Raw genomic sequence first — 20,821 nt, 5'->3', positions numbered from 1 at the left:
CAAACCAAATAAGAAACATACTCAAACCCATTGTAATAGTTAACGTTAATTTTGCCCAGCAACAGTTTCCAAAAATAAAAATTTGAAATGTTATCAAATGCAGTTAGGGGGCACAAGATCCAAAAGCAGAATTGGAGGAGGTATGGGAGAATGTGCTGTTTTCTTTAATATCTAACACAGCTAACCTTGGTAAGCATAAATTTAAAAACTGAATATAGTGAAAAATCATCCATAAATAGTAAAGTCAACTATTTAGTAAGCTGTGCTAAAAAATTTCAATGATTCCCTCAAAAGCCCTCTCCTCAAACACGCACAAACTATCTCTGACCCAAATATCTCCAGCTGACTTGCTCTGTTCTTTTACCAGTATTTTAAAGTCAACACAATAACATGGATGTAAGAGTGAGAGAATCAGCACCCTATAGGACATTTCTGTGCCTCAGGCCAGCATTTCTATATGTTTGCATTTCTACATACCCTTTAAATGCACCCCCAAAAGTCAACAGCTAAAAAACAACTGTCTAGGGCCCTTCAAAAAAAGGTCAATGTTATGGGGGAAAAAGGGATAGATTGTTGTAAAGAAGATAAAAAAGACATAACAGTAAATACAATAGATGATTCTTACTTGAATCCGAGAACAAAGTCAATGATAGTATCAGCTAGAAAAGACATTTAAGGGACAACTGGGGAATTCTGAATATTATTGAATAAAAGTTAATTTTCTTAGGTTATGTAGAATATCCTTAATCTTTGAAGATGTACACTAAAGTATTTGGGGGTGAAATATTATGTCTACAACTTGCTTCTGAATGGTTCAGAAAGAAAAAAAAATCTATACACAGAGAAATGAAGCAAATACAGGAATATGTTTTAAAAATCAATCAATAAGACAGATATTATACCCCATCTCCTCTGAGATACTCAGAGGAAAAAAACGCCTTTCTTATGGTTGACTAACAGGTCAAAAGTAGATGTGCTAAGAACTTCAAAACCATGCATTCACACACGAAGAAAGCTACCCTGGGCCCATTACCAAATTGGAAGGATACTATCCTGTTTATCCCTGACCATGTTTGGGTGATGCAGCCCAGGGAATCTAAAATTACACAAAGACAAATGTTGGTTACATTCTAACATCTAAGCCAGTAGTTCTCAAATACTTTTTTTGGCCTTGGTCTACTCAGGAGAAGAGAACACCCAAGAGAGGGTAAAATGAAAAGTGCCACTGCTATCATCATGACTATGGTCCATGGCCACCTCTACCATTGCCTGCGTAAAAAGACAGTAATTACACAGGTACAAAATATTAACAAAAATGAAATCTATCAGTAATTCCACATACACATTAATACATACATAATGGGAACTAAAACATATGCCCAACTCAAGACCACAAAGCATTCTTACTCCTTGTAAACACATGTAAATACATATGCACAACAGGTTTAGAACATTACCAGAACAGGTGGACAACTCCTTAGATTTTATCCCTAGAGTCCTCAAAAGGACACAATGTCGTCATCACCAATCTGTGAAGGTTGGGAGAATGAAAAAGAATTAAAGTTCTCTTCCTTGAGGTTCCTTCATTCTCTTCCCTTCTAAGCAGCTAATTTGGCTCCTTCTGTCCATAAAGGGTGGGCAGGGCCAGGAGAAGAGGCTTGAAATGGGCAGCCTTGGCCTTTGGTGCTCTGAGCCTTAGAGAAAAAAAGCACAAGAGTTTCTGGAGGCTCCAACTGGTCTAACTTAGCCTACCAGGCTAGATCAGAAAGGTATGTGGACTAAAGACCCAAGTTGTATTTTAAAAGTATGTTGGCTTAGAGAATCCCCTGTGCATTTACGTTTTGGGAATCAAGGATGGCAGTAGGACTCTGCTGTGGAATCAAAGCTCTCTATATAACTCATGGGAAATATGACAAACATCTGGTACAGCCAGCATCTAGGTCAGCATACACATGCACGGACTAAGATTTCAGGACAGACTCATTCTGCAGTCCCAAACTGTAAGAATGGCTGCATTTGTCCTCAGCAAAATCCCACATCGAGAAAGCAAGGCTGCCTCTCTGGGATTGAATGTGGTATCAGTAGGTACAGGGAAAGTTCTCTTCAGGATTAGCACAGTGGCAGTATTCAGGGTTTTAGATTGGTGATTAATCATGGTGGTGGTTACGCTGTTGATTACTCCAGGTTATATTTTCCTACTTGTCAAGTTGCTTGTTGGGGACCAAAGGACTGAGTATCATCACCCTGGTGGTCTATTTCTGGGCCCCAAGGTATAGAACCAACCATGAGGTAGCAGAATTCATCAATTAGCAATTATAGAAGCCCTTCTTATATGACCAATATTATCTTCTGTACGATAAATAACTCAAGAGCCAAATTAGGATCTGATAAAGCTAGTTCCTGGAACATCTGGCTTCAGGAATCAGATTTCTTCTATGCAGTGGGGAAAACGTACAGTCAGCAAAAGAGAGGCTTCAGGAATTGGGTGTGTGGACAACAAACAAACAAAAAACCCACTCTATTTTTTCATGATTTAGAGCTAAAAACTTGGGGTAACACAATAAGCCGAAGGAAAAAAAAAAAGACTTTGACCTTACTATCATGACATGAATTATGGAAAAGGCAGATCCAAAAAGTAGGGTTAGGGTTACACTGCTATTTGAAAAGGGCTAACCTAAGAGTGAGATTCAAGTCTTATGACCCTGCATGAACATGGCTGGGGAACACTAGAGTGAAATAACAACAACAACAACAACAACAACAACAACAACAAAACCCAAAAATGACGACAAAACAAAACCCCAAACAAACAAACAAAAAAAAACCCTGGAGCCAGGTCTTGCTCAAGGAAAAGGGTGAGGGAAGAAGATACCTTTCTTTGCCCATAAGAGTGGATGAAGTTATATCAAATATTTGGAAATTCAAGACCTGGAAACTTTTTGGGGATGCAAGCTTAGGAATCCCATTGGTGAGCTCTTATTAAAGATGATAGGTACTTACTTGAAAGACAGGGTGGAGATTTGGTCTCTGGAGAACTCACTCCCAATTCACAAATGGGGTGGCAGAAAAACAGGGTTAGCGGGGACATCAAAAGATTACTTCAGAATTCTGAAAATGGAAACCCAGAGGCCTTGCATACAAGAGTTAGAAATTAAAGGGAGGAAAGGAGCTTAGAAAAGAACTGGCCCAACTTTGAAAATGTATAAATAGCTTTAGTGGAGAGTGGTATCTGAAATATCTCTAAGTGGCCACCTGCAAAGGCAGTAGAATTCCTCCCAGGGTACAGGAATTAGAGTTATTGATAGAACTTCTTCCACCTGGGTTTCAAATCAGACAACAGAATTGATACCACGAGGCAGTTAAAACCACGAAGCCAGGCTGTGTAAGCTCCTCTTCCATTTTCTGTTTACCTTGGATATCCCTAAATCTCTAGGGACTGGAGCTGACGGCAACATGGGTCTAGGCCGTGCCATGGATACACGTGGAGCTTGCAGAACATTGCTTTCTCTGGGGAAAGGCTGGCTGTACACAGGATTGGCATCGGATCAGTGACAGGATGCTGCAGTGCTCACACTGGCTCTGGAAAGCGAAGGGTTTCTAAATTTTGTTTTGTATAGGGCCGGCGTTATGGCATTTTATGCCCTCACTACTCCCTGGAATGTGGAACGTATGATACGAGACAGATTCAACTACAGAGAAATCTAGTTCCAAGGATGCTGAAGCACATCTGCAGTTCCAGCTCAAGGGGCCCCCCAGCCTGTAGCTTCTGTTAGACCCTCACACAAAGCCCTTCTGGCTAGGGTAAAAGCAGGAAAAGACAAAAGAAAAAAAAGAAGAAGAGAAAAAAAACCACGGTGGTTTTACACTTACAAGAGGTTTTAACTTTCTCTGTAGGAAGGGGGATTGACTTGACAGGGATTATGCTTCACAGGAAAGGGCTTTACTGGGGTGTTTTCTACTGTTGGGATCATATTATTTGAACTATAATGTTTATATCATCTAGTGACTTCATATAATAGGGAGGGGAAGGGGGTGGTTTGGAGGTTTGCCTCTGCTAGGCTCAGCTCAACAATTACAACATCCCGCAAATAAATGGCCTCCCTCCCCTCTCCCTTCTTCCACGGTCTCTTCCAGCAATGGCAGCAGCTGGCTGGCAGAACTAGCACATGGTATCTCAGAATCAAATCACCAACCGAAATACTACTTGCCATAAGATGAAAAACTAAATTTCGCCCATGAAAGTCAGTTTGGGAGGTCACTGTGTAATGTACAACTGTATTACCTCTCAGGCCGACCACTCAGAATATGGGGGCGGGAGGCACCCTAGCCTCCAGGCGGGGCTCAAGGCTTCCCCTGCCTCTTTACTCCCCCTCCAGAGAGGAGAAAATGTGATCCAAGTCAAGGATGACACCCAAGTTCTATAGGAGAGACAGCGAGGGGGACAGCTTCCGCTCAGAAGAGCAGAAGTGATCCTCAGAGCTATTTCTGTCTTCTCTTGCAAGGGGCTGGAAGCTACTCTCCACCGGCAAAGGCTGAGTGGGCCCCGGGAAGAGCTCAGGTCGATAATGGCCTGTTATAGGCCTTAGGAGCAAGAGTCCTCACGGCTGACCTGTGGTCCTGAGGAGAGTTTGCCAGGGTAAAAAGTTGGCTTGTCATGTCTTTCTTTGGTCATCTAGGAGGACCAGTTGCTAAACGGAATTTGGGATACTGATCTTGTCCTTTCTTTACCTCTGTCAGTATAACCATAACGACACAGGTGATTTTTAAAGGTTTCTATTCTAAATCTGGCTGAAACACAAGGAAATCGATTCCGTATATGAATCCTCCTTAAAAGAAGTAGTGGTGTTAGGAGGAGGAACCCACTTTGGAGGTAGGTACTGAATCAGGAACGTCCTGATTCACAGATGGGAAACTGTGGGTAAGAACAAGTGTCTATCACGGAACAGCTCCCTCTTGTCCTCAGCACAAAATTGCAAATCTTCCGAATAGTCATTTCCAAACAGAAAACCTGCTATCAAAGAAGGAAGATAATTTAATGCCAACGGTAGCAGAGTTGTTGTTGTTGTTTTGACACAGATGAATTAGTTGCAGGTTTACTTCAGGGTCACATTCTCCATACCACAGTATTATTTTTGTAACAGCCTGGATCTGGGTAGTTCCTTCTCTTCAAAGGACACATTTATCCTAACAATTTAGAATTGTTACTTTAGAATTTGAAAATGGAAACCCAGAGGCCTTGAATAGAAGAGTTAGAAATTAGACGACAAGGAGATTCGAAAAGAACTGGCCCAACTTTGAAGGAGGGCTTGTGTATTAACAGATATGAGGCTCTTTCACAGAACGAATATATCTAATTGCATAAATGTGTCACATCCCCAAATTTGTGGGCCGTGGAGAAACCAAAGCATCTGACAGTCAAGTAAAAGGCTTATGCGAGTGTACAGAGCTGACTCAGAGGAGAGTCAGGATAAAAATAAGCGGTTCTTCTGGCTTTAAATGCACCACCCCGTTACAACTACCACGGGGTGGGGCTTTTTTAGACCCACAGCCTGGAGAACTGGCTTCCACCTGGGGCATTTGGTTACTTTCAAGCTTAAGAGACCAGCAGGAAGGAGCACCTGGGTGGCTCAGTCGGTTGGGCATCTAACTCTTGATTTCAGCTCGGGTCATGATCCCAGAGTCGTGGGAGCGAGCCCTGCATTGGGGCTCCGTGCTGAGTGTAGAGCCTGCTTAAGATTCTCTTCCTCCCTCCCTCAGTCCCTCTCTTCCACTCAAGCTCTCTCTTTCTCAAATTAAAAAACAAAAAACAAAACACAGACAGAGAGTAGTAGGATAAAAAGGTAGCTGACTGGCCTCCTTGCCCCGAAAGGAAAATTTGAACATTGTTCTTATTAATTCCTTTCCTGGGGCAGCTGTTCAAAGAATTTTAATATTCGACTTTTGCCAATATGACAGACAACTTATTTATTTACTTTTCATTTGTGAGAAATAGGTCTAAAGAGAGCCTTGGTGGGATGCCCGGGTGGCTCAGTTGGTTACGCATCCTACTCTTGATATGAGATCAGGTCCCAATCTCCAGGTCGTGAGTTCAAGCCCCATATTGGGCTCCACACTGGGTGTGGAACCTACTTAAATAAATAAATGAAAATACTTAAAAAATTTTTTTAAGTAAATAAATACTGAGAGCCTTTGCAGCAGAGATGACAGGATGGCTTCCTCTACTGTGGGCCTTACGTCAACCACAGCAGATTTTACCACGGAGAGCTGCTCATCGGGCAACATACCAGCAAGAAAAGGGGAAACAGGGCATTTTTCCTGAATGGTGAAAAAAATGCAAAACTAAACCTTCTTCAACATCCCTCTTATAATTTATTCCCAGTTTACACGATTCTTCTCTAAGCCGGCATTAAAGAAAAGTGCTGATAATACTTTTATTATCATTAAAAAGTCTTTTAAGTGGGACCTAGGCACTGTGGACAATTTCATCTTTGACTTCAAACTTAAAATCTGACAGGAGAAAATCCCAACTCTAGAGAAATTAGGAAATCAGCTTCTCTGAGAACTGTTCTATCTATGGCCCTCCTCCTAAAAGCAGAAACTGGGCAAGTGCGTCAAGGGTGCCTACACTGTGACTTGTTCTCTAGCACATGCAGTTTTACTGGGAAACATAGCATTAGCTGCACAAAGTCTAAATGCAGCCTGGGAAGAGTTGGCTTGAGGATGTGTTTGAAGGAGGAATCAGAAAATGAGAACTAGTCCTAACTAGTTTTTTTCCTATTTATCTCTGAGGTCATCCCAAGGACTCTCAGAACTGGGGTTTTGAGATCCTCTACTGCTCTAAGCGGTTAGAGGCTGGTGTTGGGGGCTGTTGAAAGAGGGGAGTGGGAAGGGTTCATAACAGAGAGCGGGCTGGTGTGCAAAATGCATTCACCAAGTAGTGGCTGTGTGCAGTGCTCAGTGCTATGGCTCCAGCAGTTATAAAGAAACGTAACACAGGGATTCTCTGCTTTTGGAGACACTTAGAGCCTAAGAGAAATTGTTTCCTGTTTCAACAAGAATGTGAGTCGGGAAGCAGGGACTAAGTTTAATATTCATCAAAATACAGAAGACATTAAAACCCTATGCTGCTTTTTCCTTATTCCTCAAGAAAGATTCTTTGGAGAGGGAAAGGAATTGAGGGGCAGAAATCTTCTGACTTGAGTAGCCCTCGTCACTGTGATGTCATCACCACTAAATTATTCTCTATTAAGATTCAGATTTCAACACTTGGGGTAGGCACTCCAGGATCTGGTCTTTACTGTGGGCCTGCAGCCACGTAGAAGACACAGCCTCCTCGTCTATTCTACCTTTTCTATGGGAAAAGTATAAAGGACCCTCATTAAGTGCCCTTTCAGGCAGTCACAAAGCATTTCCAGGCACTCAGCTGAAAAGTGTTTATGTAAGCTGAAGTCCTCCTCAGCCCCTCCGGAGAAGCACAGATATCAGCATCCTCTTACACAGCTGATATCTAGGGTTACCTCCTGAGAGGTTTCAAAGTCTCTCACAAAAGAACAATCTGCCCAGGCCTGTTCTTTTTTTAATGGGGAAAGGAAGACATTCCTGCAGGCCCAATTTATAGTGAGGGAAATATTTCAGGGAAAAAAAAAACACCACGTTATAGCAAAACACAAATGCAACAGTCTCATCTCAGTGGTGAGGATGAGGGATAGGAACTCAGAAGAGCTCTTTAAAACCCTGAAGCAGCTGCACTGAATCGTTACTACTAAGTTTTGGGTTGCTTTTTCACGGATTGTCCTTTTCATGCTTATCCGGTGGCCCTGGTTTAGCCCGCACGGCCCTTGTCCTGACCGCACGTGTCTGTGAGCTGTTGGCCAAGATGGTGGAGGATGTCTCAGGTGGGTGCAGCTGAGGCAAGCAGACCCCTAGAACCTGGCCTCACTTCAGGGGAGGAGGCCTCTCGGGTTTTGAGGTTGCACAGAGGCTGGGTTCTTTCTGGTACTTCCTGTGATGTTCATTTGAGGAGACAAGGCATTTGATGAGTGCCCAGCGGAAGGGTCACAGCCGGAGTGAAGCTCCCCCGTAGCTGAGTAACAGTCTGGGAAGTATCATTTTAAAATGACATGTATCCGACCACAGTGGCAAATGAAACAGGACAGAGAAGGCCAAGGAGTAGGGAAATTACAGCTTTGTCATTCCCAAGTCCAAATGTAAGCCTGAGCAGGAGACCTCTGCTGCGCTGTGGCAGGCAAACACCCGAGCTTCAGTCCCGGAGGCCCGAAGGCGAGGCTGGAGCTTGGAGGGGAAGAGCAGGCAGCAATCTTCACTGGGAGCTAAAGCCACAGCCCCACGGCAAGCGGGAGATAAAAGGGTAATATCCTTGGATCAAGTCTCAACACCTCTCTCTCCAGGGAAGCTAAACCACCCTCTCCTATTAGCACCCCCTTTAGACAGCTACAGAGACAAACAGAGACAAAGAGAGGCGGGCGGCCTCATTGGGCAGTAGCAGCCCTACCCCAGAAGCCCAGGCCGGCAGCCTGGCAGTGGCGGGGTTAAAGCCAGCACTTAAAAGAAAACTGGAACCCCATTAAGCCCGGGCTCATTAAGCCCAGGCTCAGAGAACAGGGAGCAGCGGGGAAGCCAAAGGAAACTAATTTTGGAGGTTCTCCAAGCTGCCAATCACAAGCATATTTCTAACAGTCCCAGTGTTGTTTGAGTTGGTTGTTTTTCCACAGGCTGCACAATAGGGTCTGGTTATTCATTGAAAAAGTCTGCAAGGGAGCCCCGCCCTCCATTCACAACCAATTTGGAATGCTCCATTCAGGCAAGAGGGGGACTCAGCAGCTCAGCTCGCTGGGGCAGACGGAACAGAGCCCAGCTGTCGCCACAGGGACGCTTGCTCACCCAGTGCGCTGTGTTTATGTAAGAAATTCAGACACTGCAGGCGCCTGCCTGCTCTGCACCCTCCCTAAGATTCAGATGGCCAAGACCCTGGCTGAAATCTGAAATCTGCAAGGATGTGCAAGTCAGCTGTAAGGTCAGCAAGTGCCCTCTGGCAAAAGAAAACTATCCAGTGCTGCCCTGTTCAGAATCTGACTATAGCTACCAGCTGAGAGAAACAGACTTCACAGGTATTTCTCCTGCCTCCCGGGGGCAAGCTGGTTTGTATTAGAGGACAGCTCTCTATGGAACTCAGCCTTTCCAGACTCCCTGCTTTTCCATTCACTGCCAATAGCTACATCAGGAGCCACCTGGCATCCTCCCCAAGGGAGAGGGTCTCTGGAGACATTACTAGATTCTCTGGCTGCAGAGGGGGGAGGGTGCAAGCCACCTATTAAGAACAGCTTCACAGTTCTTTTACTGGTTTCACATCGGGCTTGGAAGGTTTATAATCTGTGCGTGCTCACACACACACACACACACACACACACACACACACACACCATGCCCAAGAGACATCAAAAGGGAAGAGCATGAGTATCTGGGGTTGGCGGGTGGAAACTACTCCAAGGACAACGCAAAGTACAAGGCTAAAAACTGGTTAGGTTTCTTCGAGATTTTTTCCCAACTTTTCAATAATTACCCTGAAGGAGATCTGATAAAGCCAGTCTGACAGCCAGAGTTTATTGCAAGAAAAGCATACTACTTTATGAAAATCAAATCCATAAATTAGCTCATGGGTTGTTTCCTTTTTTCCATAACACATTTGGCTATTTTCAAATACCTTCTGTTTACCTCTTCTCATTGCCTGCCCCCATTACCAACACTAGTGAACCCAGATGGGGACATGGGAAGCATTCCTCTATAGTTTTTCTGACCACAGAATCCCCATTTGGTTCCTTGGCTGCTCTGCAGACCAGTGGCAAACTCCTGGCCTCCTGATAGCTAGATCTTTTCTTTCTCCCTGGAGTCTTTGCACCCTACACTGCCGCTTTCCCCCAGACGCTTCCTCTTCCTGGGCAGGGGAGCCCCCTTTATTTGCTATAGAGGGGCTCTTCTCCTTGAGAGGAGCTGCTACTCCATTGTCATCTACCTGCCAAGCCTAAAGTGTTCTTATATTGTGGTTACACACACACACACACACACACACACACGCACACGCACACACACATTCACACGCGCCCACCAGTATCTACACTAGGGGCCAGCATCTACACTACGGCCCCTCCTTTAAGCTGAGCCTCTCAGAAGGCTGGGACAATGACAGAAACCGTCGACCAAAGCCTCTGTTAAATGAGCTTGATGAGTTCACAAAATGAATTTTTAAAAAAGCAACCTAATCCGGTACTGGCATCAGCATGCCTGGCACTTGTCCAAGAGCTGGGAGCTGCAACATGACAAGACTCTGAGCTCCTTGGATTCCAAGAGGAGAAGCACTGTGTGCCAGGGCACAGATGGGGCCCAAGCTGCCTCAAGGGCAGCCATGTGCCTGAGAGGGGGCTGTCAGCCTCTGAGCCTGGAGGTACTTTACCACCACTGAAACTGGAGAAACGTGGAGGGTACAGTCTCTGGGTAGAGAATCACACACCCCACCCAACCCCACCACCACCACCGTTTTTTCCTGGGACTGAAATTAAAACAATGATACTCTAAGATGGGAGAAATGGCAGATAATACAAATTCTCAGCTGTATCATGCTATCTACGTCTTAATCTTATAAAAGTAAAGAATGCTGAAAACTGGGGATAGATGGTAATTTCTCAATTGCTACCAGGATTTTGTTACCTCTGGAATCTACATAAGCGATCTGCCTGGGGCAGACACACATGTAATTCCCCATCCCAAGTCTTTCTTGCCAAGCACAAAGGTCTGGGAAGGTTACTGGGTCTTATTAGAGGCCTAAGAGCTGTAAGACATCGAAGAGGAAGAGAAAAATTCACTGGTTTCAGTACGCCTGACTAAATTAAATGAGATAAAATGGATTCTGTGTGAACATATGGCTCTCTTAGGTAACTGGGAACTCTAGGTCTTGGATCCTTAAGAGTCCTGGTCTAAGGATCTTGGAGGCTGGCTATCAAAACAGGAAGGATTTCAAGTCACTTAGCACCCTCTCAGTGGTAAGGTAGTGGGCTAGCTAACAAAGACTTTGAAAGTTACACTGTAGCCTGGAGTCAAATAACCTCTCCCCCCCACATATCCCTCTGGCTTCCTGGATGTAGCCCTCTTCTGTCTTCCACCTTCAGAACTCTCCAGAGCTCTTGAAAAAGACAAACTGATAGCCTTGACTCCTTCAAATCTCTTATTTTCAAAGTGCCTACTGTTGTTTTCTTACTTTCCATAACAAAAAGAATTTGGGATGATCTTTTCAAATAAAAATGGCCCAAGGCCACACAGAAAGTAAACCCAGAGTTTTGTTACAAACTGGGTCCAAAATGATGTGCCCTTTACAAAAGGAAGGCACTGCCTCTACTATGTCAATTTCATATGTAGTAAAAAAAAAAAAAAAAAAAAAAATCCAGTTGAATAATCTCATATTGAAACAAGATTAAGATCAATGTGTTTTAGGATCAAGGGCTGCCATAACAGTTCATTCTATTTTCCCAGCCACCTATTACAATGTATTTATGAAAAGTCGATTTTATCAGTTAATTAGCCAGTCCTTAGGAAATTACTAGTACTTCCTTCAGTCGGTCCAAATTCTTTTTGAAACACAGATCTAAAAAAGAACACTTCAAGGGGAAAATAAGGTCATTTAGATTTTCCAACAATTCTCTAATTATATTTGCTATGGAAGCCATGGTTTTATTTTATTTATTTAAAAAACTTTTTTTTAATGTTTATTTATTTTTGAGAGAGGCAGAGACAGAATGTGAGTGGGTTAGGGGCGGAGAGAGAGGGAGACACAGAATCTGAAGCAGGCTCCAGGCTCTGAGCTGTCAGCACAGAGACCGACGTGGGGCTTGAACTCACGAGCTGTGAGATCATGACCTGAGCCGAAGTCGGTTTCTCAACTGACTGAGCCACCCAGGTGCCCCCAGAGGCCATGGTTTTAAAATAAGATTTTTATCATGCTTTTTCCCCAGTGTAAAATATTTTTGTTGTTCAAGATGCTGACAGTTAAATATTCACAATATCACAATTGAAACAAATGCATGAGATTAAAAATAAAATTAGAACTGAAATCTGCATTTAAAAAATACTACTATGAATATATGCTAAAATCTAGTAATATCCTTAAATGCCCAAGCATTTAGCCCAGAAAAATTAATGTAAGCCCCCCACAAATCTAAGCTCTTTGAGTTCCAATCTTATCCATGGCTTTGATTTATAGTTAATTCTATGAAAGTGTGTGGTAAAAATGTACACACATCTAACTGCTGACCCAGATTTCCTGGTTTGTAACTCTGTGTTAATATACGTATCTAGCTACACACACATTTATATAGATATACATGCATTCACACACTTATTTATATTATATAAGATATATACACACAGCTTTATCTGTATGCACATTAAGGTGTCTTGTAGAAAAGATGTCAGTTTTGTAATTTTTCTGTTTTATAGGTCTCTTTCTTCCAAATCCTAGATAGAAATACTCAAAGCACCAAGATATTTAATCTGTCTCTCAGCATCATGGAATGAAGAAATCTGAGGTGTCAGACTGGGTAGCCGGCAGTCTCCCTAAGTCTTTCCTGAGTGCTGGCTCTAGGTCTTTGAAATAATGAGGGAGAGCCCAGAACTCACCTGTACATGCCAGTACCCCCTGGGTCTGCAGCTTTGTGACAGTTTCTTTAAGGATCTTATTGTGTAACTTTTTCCTCTTCATTTCACCTAACCTCTCCATTTGCCTCAAACCACCAGTCAGTCTCTCCAGTTACCTGGACCTTATATTAGCCCCTCTGTAAAATGAAGGAGTTGGGCAAGACTATCTCTACAAGGGACTTGCAGCACAAACAATCCATAATCTTCAAGGTTACTTCTCAGGACCAAGGAACAATGGGGGACACTGGTAGAACTCCTATGGTCTACAGGCTGTCCTTTCTGTTCCCTTGAATTTGACCTTTAAGAGTTTCCAGTGGGGGATGCTTTACTAATGTCTGTATTTGTGATGTAAAGTGCAATCTATACAGCTAGAAGTAAGCTGAACATTTCTAGAAGACAACAATGGTTTCATTTATTCAAATAACACTTATGGATGGATGCCTATGGGTAGGAACCCAAATCTGGAAAACTTACAAAATATAATCTCTTTAGAAGCTGAGCTCATAGCACTTACTGAAAAAAGTAAGCTATAATCTTCAAAATTGACATTCTGAAATAAAAACAATTACCCAGATTACTTAGTATTTCTTTTTCTCTCATACATACATACACACAGACTCTCACTGCCTCTCTCTCTCTCTTACACACACACACACACACACACACACACACACACACACAGTAATCAAATGATCGTTAAAAGGAAAGGTAGACTATAATCAGTGGCAGGCCACAGAAACATACTTGTTACAAATGCTTTTGCAACTACAGGGAAAACGTTTGTTTTACTGGGCAAGTGCAAGTTTGGTTTATAGTTCATTGATTGGCTGATTCAAATCAACTCATAAGATTTTATTAAATTTGAGTGAGTTTCTCCCCCCTCCCCTGGCATAGTCATGGGCTCTTCCAGAAGGTGACTACAGTGAAAGTTAATCCACAATCCAAGGCTGTGACATGTGCTACCGGGAGTAAGCCCAGCCCAAGGCTCTGCCAGCTCCCATGCATCTACACTGGCCATCCCACAACTGAAGGCAAACCAGTCACACTTAACAGTAAGGAGGAACAGCTCAAAGACATCCCACCCCACACTTGTATTTTTACCTAACCTCTAAGGCCAGGTGATCTATTTGAAGCTATCCTTCTTAAGGCTCTATCTCCCAAAATAAGAGTCAGAGAGGGGGAAAGAATTATTAACAGACTTTTTGAGGCTTCTCAACCATCTGTTTTATCCTTAAAGTCCAGAAAAGCTCAACCTGAAGAAGTTAAAGCAAAATGCAAACAAAGTAAAAAACACATCACACTTGGTAAGCAGAAATATCTCCCAAAGCATGTCCATTTTAGGTAGGTATGGCAATTTAATTAGAGTTTAGCACATTCTATTCGTTGAGCAGGAATTACTTCTAAGGAGCCAAACAAAACACATTTATTGATTCCTTCTCTTTAGCCTAACATCTCTCCAAATATAAATCTTGTTTATGGACATCTTTCTCTCAAGAGTCTACCTTTGCTTCAGTTACATAAAATAAATTTGAATGCAGTCACCTCATCTCCCTTTTAACTCTTTGGGTTACGGAGAAACAAACAGAAGTGTCATAAAAGCATTTCAAAGAACTTCTGCCAAGAAAGCTCCCAGGCTGCAGTTTCTGCTGCTCTGAGCAGAAACGGGAAAGGCTGGGCCAAATTGTCAACACAGAACAAAGTGGGATTACAAATCCTGTCTTTTATCTTGCAACACACACACACACACACACACACACACACACACACACACATATCTGGGTTATCTTTAGCCTTTTAGTGGCAAGCTTCCCAATCACTTGAAAGCAATCAAAGGGCAATAATTAACATGCACTTACTTTCCTATAGAAAACAACTATAGCAAGCTGTGACAACGCTAAGGTAACTATGCATCTGTGGGTTATAGTTTATCCCCTTTAAAAGTTTCATGGCACTGTGCCTTGAAAAGGAGGTCTATCATTAAAGAATGTTTAGATGGTCCATCTGGTCTTTCATCTAATGACTCAGAACACCCAGCTTTTACTTCGATACAAAGATACCCCCTCTTTCCAGTGGCATTTATGCACACACACACACACGCACACACGTGCGCACACACACACACACACACACACACACGATAAAACAAAAAAACAAAGCCAGGAAGAAATTTGTTGGTGCAAAATGAGAAATCGAATCCTTGCCTGGCTCAGGTGTTTGCTATTATAAACTATGACTAAGAGACATGAATTTCTCTATGATGCAACTCTCAAGAGAGGCAACGTTTTCTCCAGGCCTCTCTTAAACCTGCTCACTCGCCAGTGACTAATGCTCTCTAGAGCTGCCCTGTGCCACTCACATTTCATCAGCCGGCTTTGTCCTTGATAGCTCTGCCTAGACCATAAAAGCTCCCAAACCTGTTGAGGACAGCCCTGAAAGATCAGTGCAAAGCTAACCATGTCCTTACCAGCACCCAGAGTCATCTTTTGAGCTTCCTGCTGCATTTGGTATCTCAATGATAGGAGCACTTAATGACCATTTGAAGAAAAAGTTTTCACTCCCCTCTGAAAGATAAAGTCCTGACAACTGTATGAAAAATAAGGGTAAATCAGGTCACGCCGTGACCACCCTCTGTCAACCCAGAAGTAGAAACAAAATTGACAACATGTGGGGAAGCTACAATTAACTGGAATCTTCCATTAACTATTTTCTGCACCTTTTAAAAGAGAAAGAATGTCAGGTTCATGATCTGCATCAAGGACTTAATTTATAAAACAAACAAAAAACACCATATGATAATGTCTGGTTAATGGATGCTAAGGCCAACATCTTATATATATAATGTCAATCGATTTATAATTGAGTTTGAAGCCTTGCAATATTCTTAGGCAAAAAGAAATTTAGGATGAAACTGTGTTCAGTAAATCTCACCTGCAATAGAATAAAAGCAGTTTAGAAATAACTCCAACAAAGAATGAAACAAAAGTTTTGGGGGTTAACTTTGAATTACTAAAAGAAACTAAATGCATTCCACTGTCCGAATATGCTGGCGACGGCCGAAAAGAGTTTTCCATGCATGGATGTTCCAAGACCAAACATTTTCAGAACAAATGTGCCGCCACCAGAAAGGTACTTACAGTTATCAGACTGGAAATCTGGGACAAACTGTTCATCATCAGGAACTTGTGCTGGAAAAGAGATTTTTTATTTTAGACCTTGAAGTTTTATTAAAAAGCACAGGAAAATGTTTTCTATGGAAACTCAGACAGCCAAGAAACTTGCCTTCAGCTAACCAAGCCTCTTGAAGTTGACTGAGATCCTGAAACAACTCTGGAATTGAAAACAGAAGACACCAGCATGAGAACTCCTGGGGGTGGGGGTGGGGGTGGGGGCAGAAGACTGAGGGCGAGTCTGCGCTCCATTCACAGAGAGCTGTTCATAGAGGGCCTTTGGAGGAAGCCACAGCCCCAAGGGAAAGCTTCACTACCTTCAGAATCATGGGCCAGATCTGTGTCCAAAAACTTCCTCTTTCTGTCAATCACAGGCCGCCCTCTACATTCCTCTGACCGAGATTTCTGAAAGAGGCCAAAAGACAGTGAAGGCTCAAGGGTAAGAAAGGGGTCAAAAAAGGGGGTTGTGCCACTAAACCAATAAGGAGAAGATTCATATTCCAAGAGGGGGAACAAAACAAACCAAAGCCACATAAACTTACCCCTGGGACCATAAAAGGGACTTGCTGATCATAAAACCCATCCATGGTGCTTCCAACGCCTCTAATATCACTTTGAAAGGTTTCAGCATTGAGTAATTTCTGGGAGGAAAGGGGTCCTCCTGTAATATGAATTTGGGAGATTTTAACTGAGAGGGGGGATGGGAAGAGAAATGAAGTAATTACTATTGCTTTCTTTAGGGATTGTGCAAAATCACTACCTTTCTCTGAGGTACTTAAAGCCTGCTCAAGGTGTGAGCTTTAGACTAAAAGTTCTCTTGGTTAAGGGCATCAAAGGTTCTTCACGTACTTCGAGTCACATCGATTTACCTAGCTATTGTTCCCTCTCTCTGTTATCATTAACATGGTAAGTTACCTGCTACTAACTGCTCCCTATATAAACAAAGCCCCAAACCCCTTATTTTCATTATAAAAGGGTGATTTCAAGATTCTCTCCAATAGAAGATTCTCCTGGGCATTGGTAATGTTAGGTCTTTTTTTTTTTTTTTTTTTTTTTTTTAAATAAGTTCATTCTTGACAGTACAGTGACAGGAAGTAGAGAAAATGGGTTTAAGCATTCCAAATTATTGGCAATTAAGAATCTGACATACATAGTGTTTCTAAAAGTAGTTTGTAGGTCAGTGGTAAAACACCGCATATAGTTCCAGGGATATATCGATCAGAAGTATACTTAATCTTCACACAACACTCTTTTAAAACCTAAATCTTCTATGCAAACAGATATAGTGTCTGTCATGTCACAAATACTCCTATGGCAACTTACAGAAATATCTATGATACCACCAATTTCTAAAATAAATAAGATAGCTACGAAAACTAAGGGATAAAGGAAACTAAATTCCACCACACATATTTTAAATGCATCTTTACCACAGGTCTTTAAAAACAAACATTAAAAGCAAAAGATCCATGTAAAGAAAATTCAGTTTGTTTCTTATCGTGAAGTCAATTTTCCTCAAACTTGCCAAAAAAAAAAAAAAAATTTTAAACTTGTTTCAGCACTGTCCAGTCTTGCAGCTAGGAAAACAGGTTGAAGGTCAAAATGGAAAGGAGGGAACTATTTTCTAATTTGGGAGGAATCAAGTAACAATTTTAAGAAGGTACCATCTTCCCAAACACTTTGTTTCATTCTCCAAACAGAGATGCAGTTAAATCAAAAAAATGGAGAAAACAGGAATTTCATTTACCCCATCTCTAAATAATGCAAAATGCTTAAGGATAATTCTTTTGTTTGCCTTGTATACAAATTTTTAAAAGGGAACTTTCTCTCCGTGGGCAATTCCGTCCAGTGTGTTTTTCACTTTGTGGACAACATCAATTTTTTTAAGTGAGCAGGGTACAAGAAAACCCTTCATGGCCAACGTCCTCTCAGCACTGGGGCCCAAGTAATCAGGTATTTTCAAAGTCAAAGAGAAAGAAGGAGAGGAGCAAAACTGCACACAGTCCATAATTTCCTAGAAAAACACTCGTTAGCCTGCCTGCGTGCCTTCCAAACAGCGCTAAACGTTCAGAATAAAGCCTCTTTCTCAAATGTCACCAACCCGTAGAGAAAATCTGAGAAACATCGGCAGTGAGTTCAGGGCCATGAAAATGAGTCCTCTGTAGCTTTCAAAATCTGTCAGATTAAATCGTGACCTTAGAAATTCTTAAATGTCTATGGGGAAAGGGGACAACGGGGAAAAGATCGGAAGGGGGGCATGTTTTCAGAGCCTCACGATGAAATCAATTGCAAAATACTTCACCAGGAAGAGCAAAAATACCTTTTCAAAAATCAAGTAAAAGACAGAAGCTACCATAAGCGAATCCAAAAGAGGCATCGAGGATGTTTAAAGCAGCTCTCAGAGTTCAAGGGCTAGGAAAATCGTGTTCAAAGTATAATTTTTTAAAAAACCTGAAGAGAGTTTAAGCCACTTCCTTTGTGGTCCCCCCTTCCCAGTGCCCCCAGGAAAACTTTAACGCGGCGCAGCGGCGCGATCGAGGCCCCTCCCCCGCGGCGCGCAGCGGGCCTGGTTTTATGAATGGGAGAGCGAGCCGCGGCCGCCACATCAGGTAAAGGCTGTAACTGGATCCTTCGCGCTGGGCCCCATTCACAAAACAAGACACACTTCCACCCAATTCCCAGCCTTCCCCATTCATGAAAACTCCTTCAGATGCACCCCCGCCCCCACTCCCAACGCACGCCCAGCCTCCGACGCAGGCCCCTCACCCCAGCGATTTAGGAAGAAAGCTCAATGCTTCATTCACAAAAAGGGATAGAAAAAAAAAAAAAAGCCGCAGGGAGCAACGAGCCAACGAAAGAAACCCGCTTCATTCATAAAGTCATCCACATTCATAAAACCGAGCTGCGGCGCGGGGCGCTACCAACCTCTTCCAATGCCCCCAGCCCTCCAAACCTCCAAACATCTCTCCTTGGCACTGCTCCTCAATAGGAGTTCGGTTCCCCCCAGAGGTCTCCTCTCTGAAAATGCGGACAGATCCCTAATCCCGTGCGAGGCTCCAGCATCTCTCCATCCCCCCCCCCCCTCCGCACCCGTTTTCCCCACTATTCCCAGGCCGCTGCTCCGATGCTCCCCGATTTCTCGAGAACCGCGGTGCAGCCTGACGCCCTCAAGCTGCTGGGGGTGGGAGTTGGGGGATTGAGTGTCCACTTTCCACAATTTGAAACTTGCAAGGCCTGCCTAAGTTCCTGGCCAACCCCCAACCCCTCAGGCTGCACATGCCTGTGTCACTTAACCCCTCCCGGTGCTTTGGGGGACATCACCTCTCAAATATTCCACCTTCAAGCTGCTTCCCGCCCCCTCCTCTCCACTGCAAAGCTCCGCCGGGCGTCTCTTCTCGCGAGCCTCCAAGTCTCCCCCGGGTTCTCAGACCTCCAGAGATGGTAAAGCCCCGCAACTCTGCACCGCCCCCCCCCAATCCGCACCCAGGAGCCCCCGCATCTTGCACCCGGACGCGCCTCGCGGCGACGTGCGGAAACCCGCTCTCTGCGCGCTCCGGAACCGTTAGCCCCCTCACCTCCTCCCAGAAACCGAACCGGACCGGGCCACGAGAGGAGGGGGCGCCCGGCTCGGGGGGTGGCTCAGTTGAGATAGAAAGTGCACCCCGACTTTGAGGATTCTGAATCAGCCAGTGAACTCTCGCCGGCTGGGCCCTTCGGACCCGTTCCAGGACACCCCGATGCCCCCCTGCCTCCTCGACGCCCCCTCACCTGAGGCAGCCGCTTTCCTCCCGTTGCAGCGGCCCCGGGGCGCAGGCGCGCTCACGCACGCGCGCACCGGGCCTGGGCGCCTGGGCGAATGGCTGGGCCGAACCGCTCCGGGGACGCTGAACCGCTCCGCGCACCAGCGGCTGGACTCTGCGCCGCAGCTGCCAACCAGGCTGGAGCGCTGGCCCGGCCCCCTGGGGCCTGCTGCTCCGCCCGTCACCATTGGCCCGCACTCCTAGCTCAGCCTGGTTCTCATTGGTCCGAGGCCGCCCCAGCGCCTGTCCATCACGTCTTGTTTACCCTGTCTGCGGGCAAATCCAGCCAAGCCGCCCCATCAACTCCAGTTCCCATTGGTTAATATTGCCTCCCTTCCCACCCCCTCAGGGGTCTGTTTTACATAATTTATGCACCGGGGGCCATTGGCCAATCAGCACAGGCTTGTTTATATAATGAATGTAAGGACGTTTTTCATTCATAAAAAACGCGACCTGAGGGGGAAGCTTAGCTGAGTCAGTGAAGCACTTAAAGGGGCCGAAGCCAATAAGAGTCACGTTTACTTTCCTCCTATCAGCTCTCCCAACTTTTCACCGAGGGATGGCTCTTCCCCGTCCCCATTTACCCCTACTTCTCCACCCCCCCAACCCCCACCCCCCGCAACGCCACCGCCTGGATGGGTCGCTGGGCGCCAGACGTTCGCAGCTGCAGCACCAAGCAAAGTTATCATTTTAGAATTCAGGCGAGAGGAATTCGTCATTCCACCCAGAGAGAAACTCGCTGACCGACCTGGGCGTTCGGCCCACAGAAACACAGAAAACGGAAACCGAGCCCTCTAATCTTAGCTACCTTTAAGAGAGGCCTTAATTTCCTTTTACCAGGTTTCCAGTGAGGAAGAATAAGCAGTATCTCCCTTTAAAATCTGAGCTCTCAAATAGATTTTAGGTACTATTTTATACTGGCAAGGCCTAAGGCCCAACTAAATTCCGTTTTCTCCCCATGTTTAATTGCAGTTTACAACCTCCGCCAGAGTGAGTTCTGGAGCCCAGACGAGATGAGAGAGGGTCGGCGCTCAAAGAAATCCTCTCCGGGGACGGCAGCACCCGACCTAGAAACATAAATCCCTCCGAAACGGGCCTGCAGAGTTCGACCGCCTGCCTCCCTTCCGGGGCTGCTTGTTTTCCATTTAAGTG

The 20,821-nt window shown here is 44.3% G+C and overlaps 1 protein-coding gene across 2 annotated transcripts in view; it reads right to left on the bottom strand.

Annotated features, from left to right (window-relative positions):
• ETV5 (ETS variant transcription factor 5) overlaps positions 1-19,835 on the bottom strand; it is a 60,985-nt gene extending 41,150 nt beyond the window's left edge. The window contains exons 1-5 of one of the 2 annotated variants that reach the window (XM_060639457.2): positions 19,638-19,835; positions 16,412-16,530; positions 16,187-16,274; positions 15,982-16,029; positions 15,837-15,887 (exon numbers count right to left, since the gene is read on the bottom strand). In XM_060639457.2, the coding sequence (XP_060495440.1) occupies positions 15,837-15,887; positions 15,982-16,029; positions 16,187-16,274; positions 16,412-16,456 (232 nt within the window). In that variant the 5' untranslated portion in view covers positions 16,457-16,530; positions 19,638-19,835. Of the gene's footprint in view, positions 1-15,836; positions 15,888-15,981; positions 16,030-16,186; positions 16,275-16,411; positions 16,531-19,190; positions 19,212-19,637 lie in introns of those variants that run through there. The other variant, XM_078453148.1, reaches the window with a different exon arrangement.
• Positions 19,836-20,821: the final 986 nt, after the last annotated feature.

The sequence above is a fragment of the Panthera onca genome, chromosome C2, assembly GCF_046562875.1.
Source record: "Panthera onca isolate mPanOnc1 chromosome C2, mPanOnc1 haplotype 2, whole genome shotgun sequence".
Classification (NCBI taxonomy): Eukaryota; Metazoa; Chordata; class Mammalia; order Carnivora; family Felidae; genus Panthera; species Panthera onca.
Note: the sequence above shows the minus strand (reverse complement) of the source record. Positions and strands in the feature narration are given on the sequence as shown.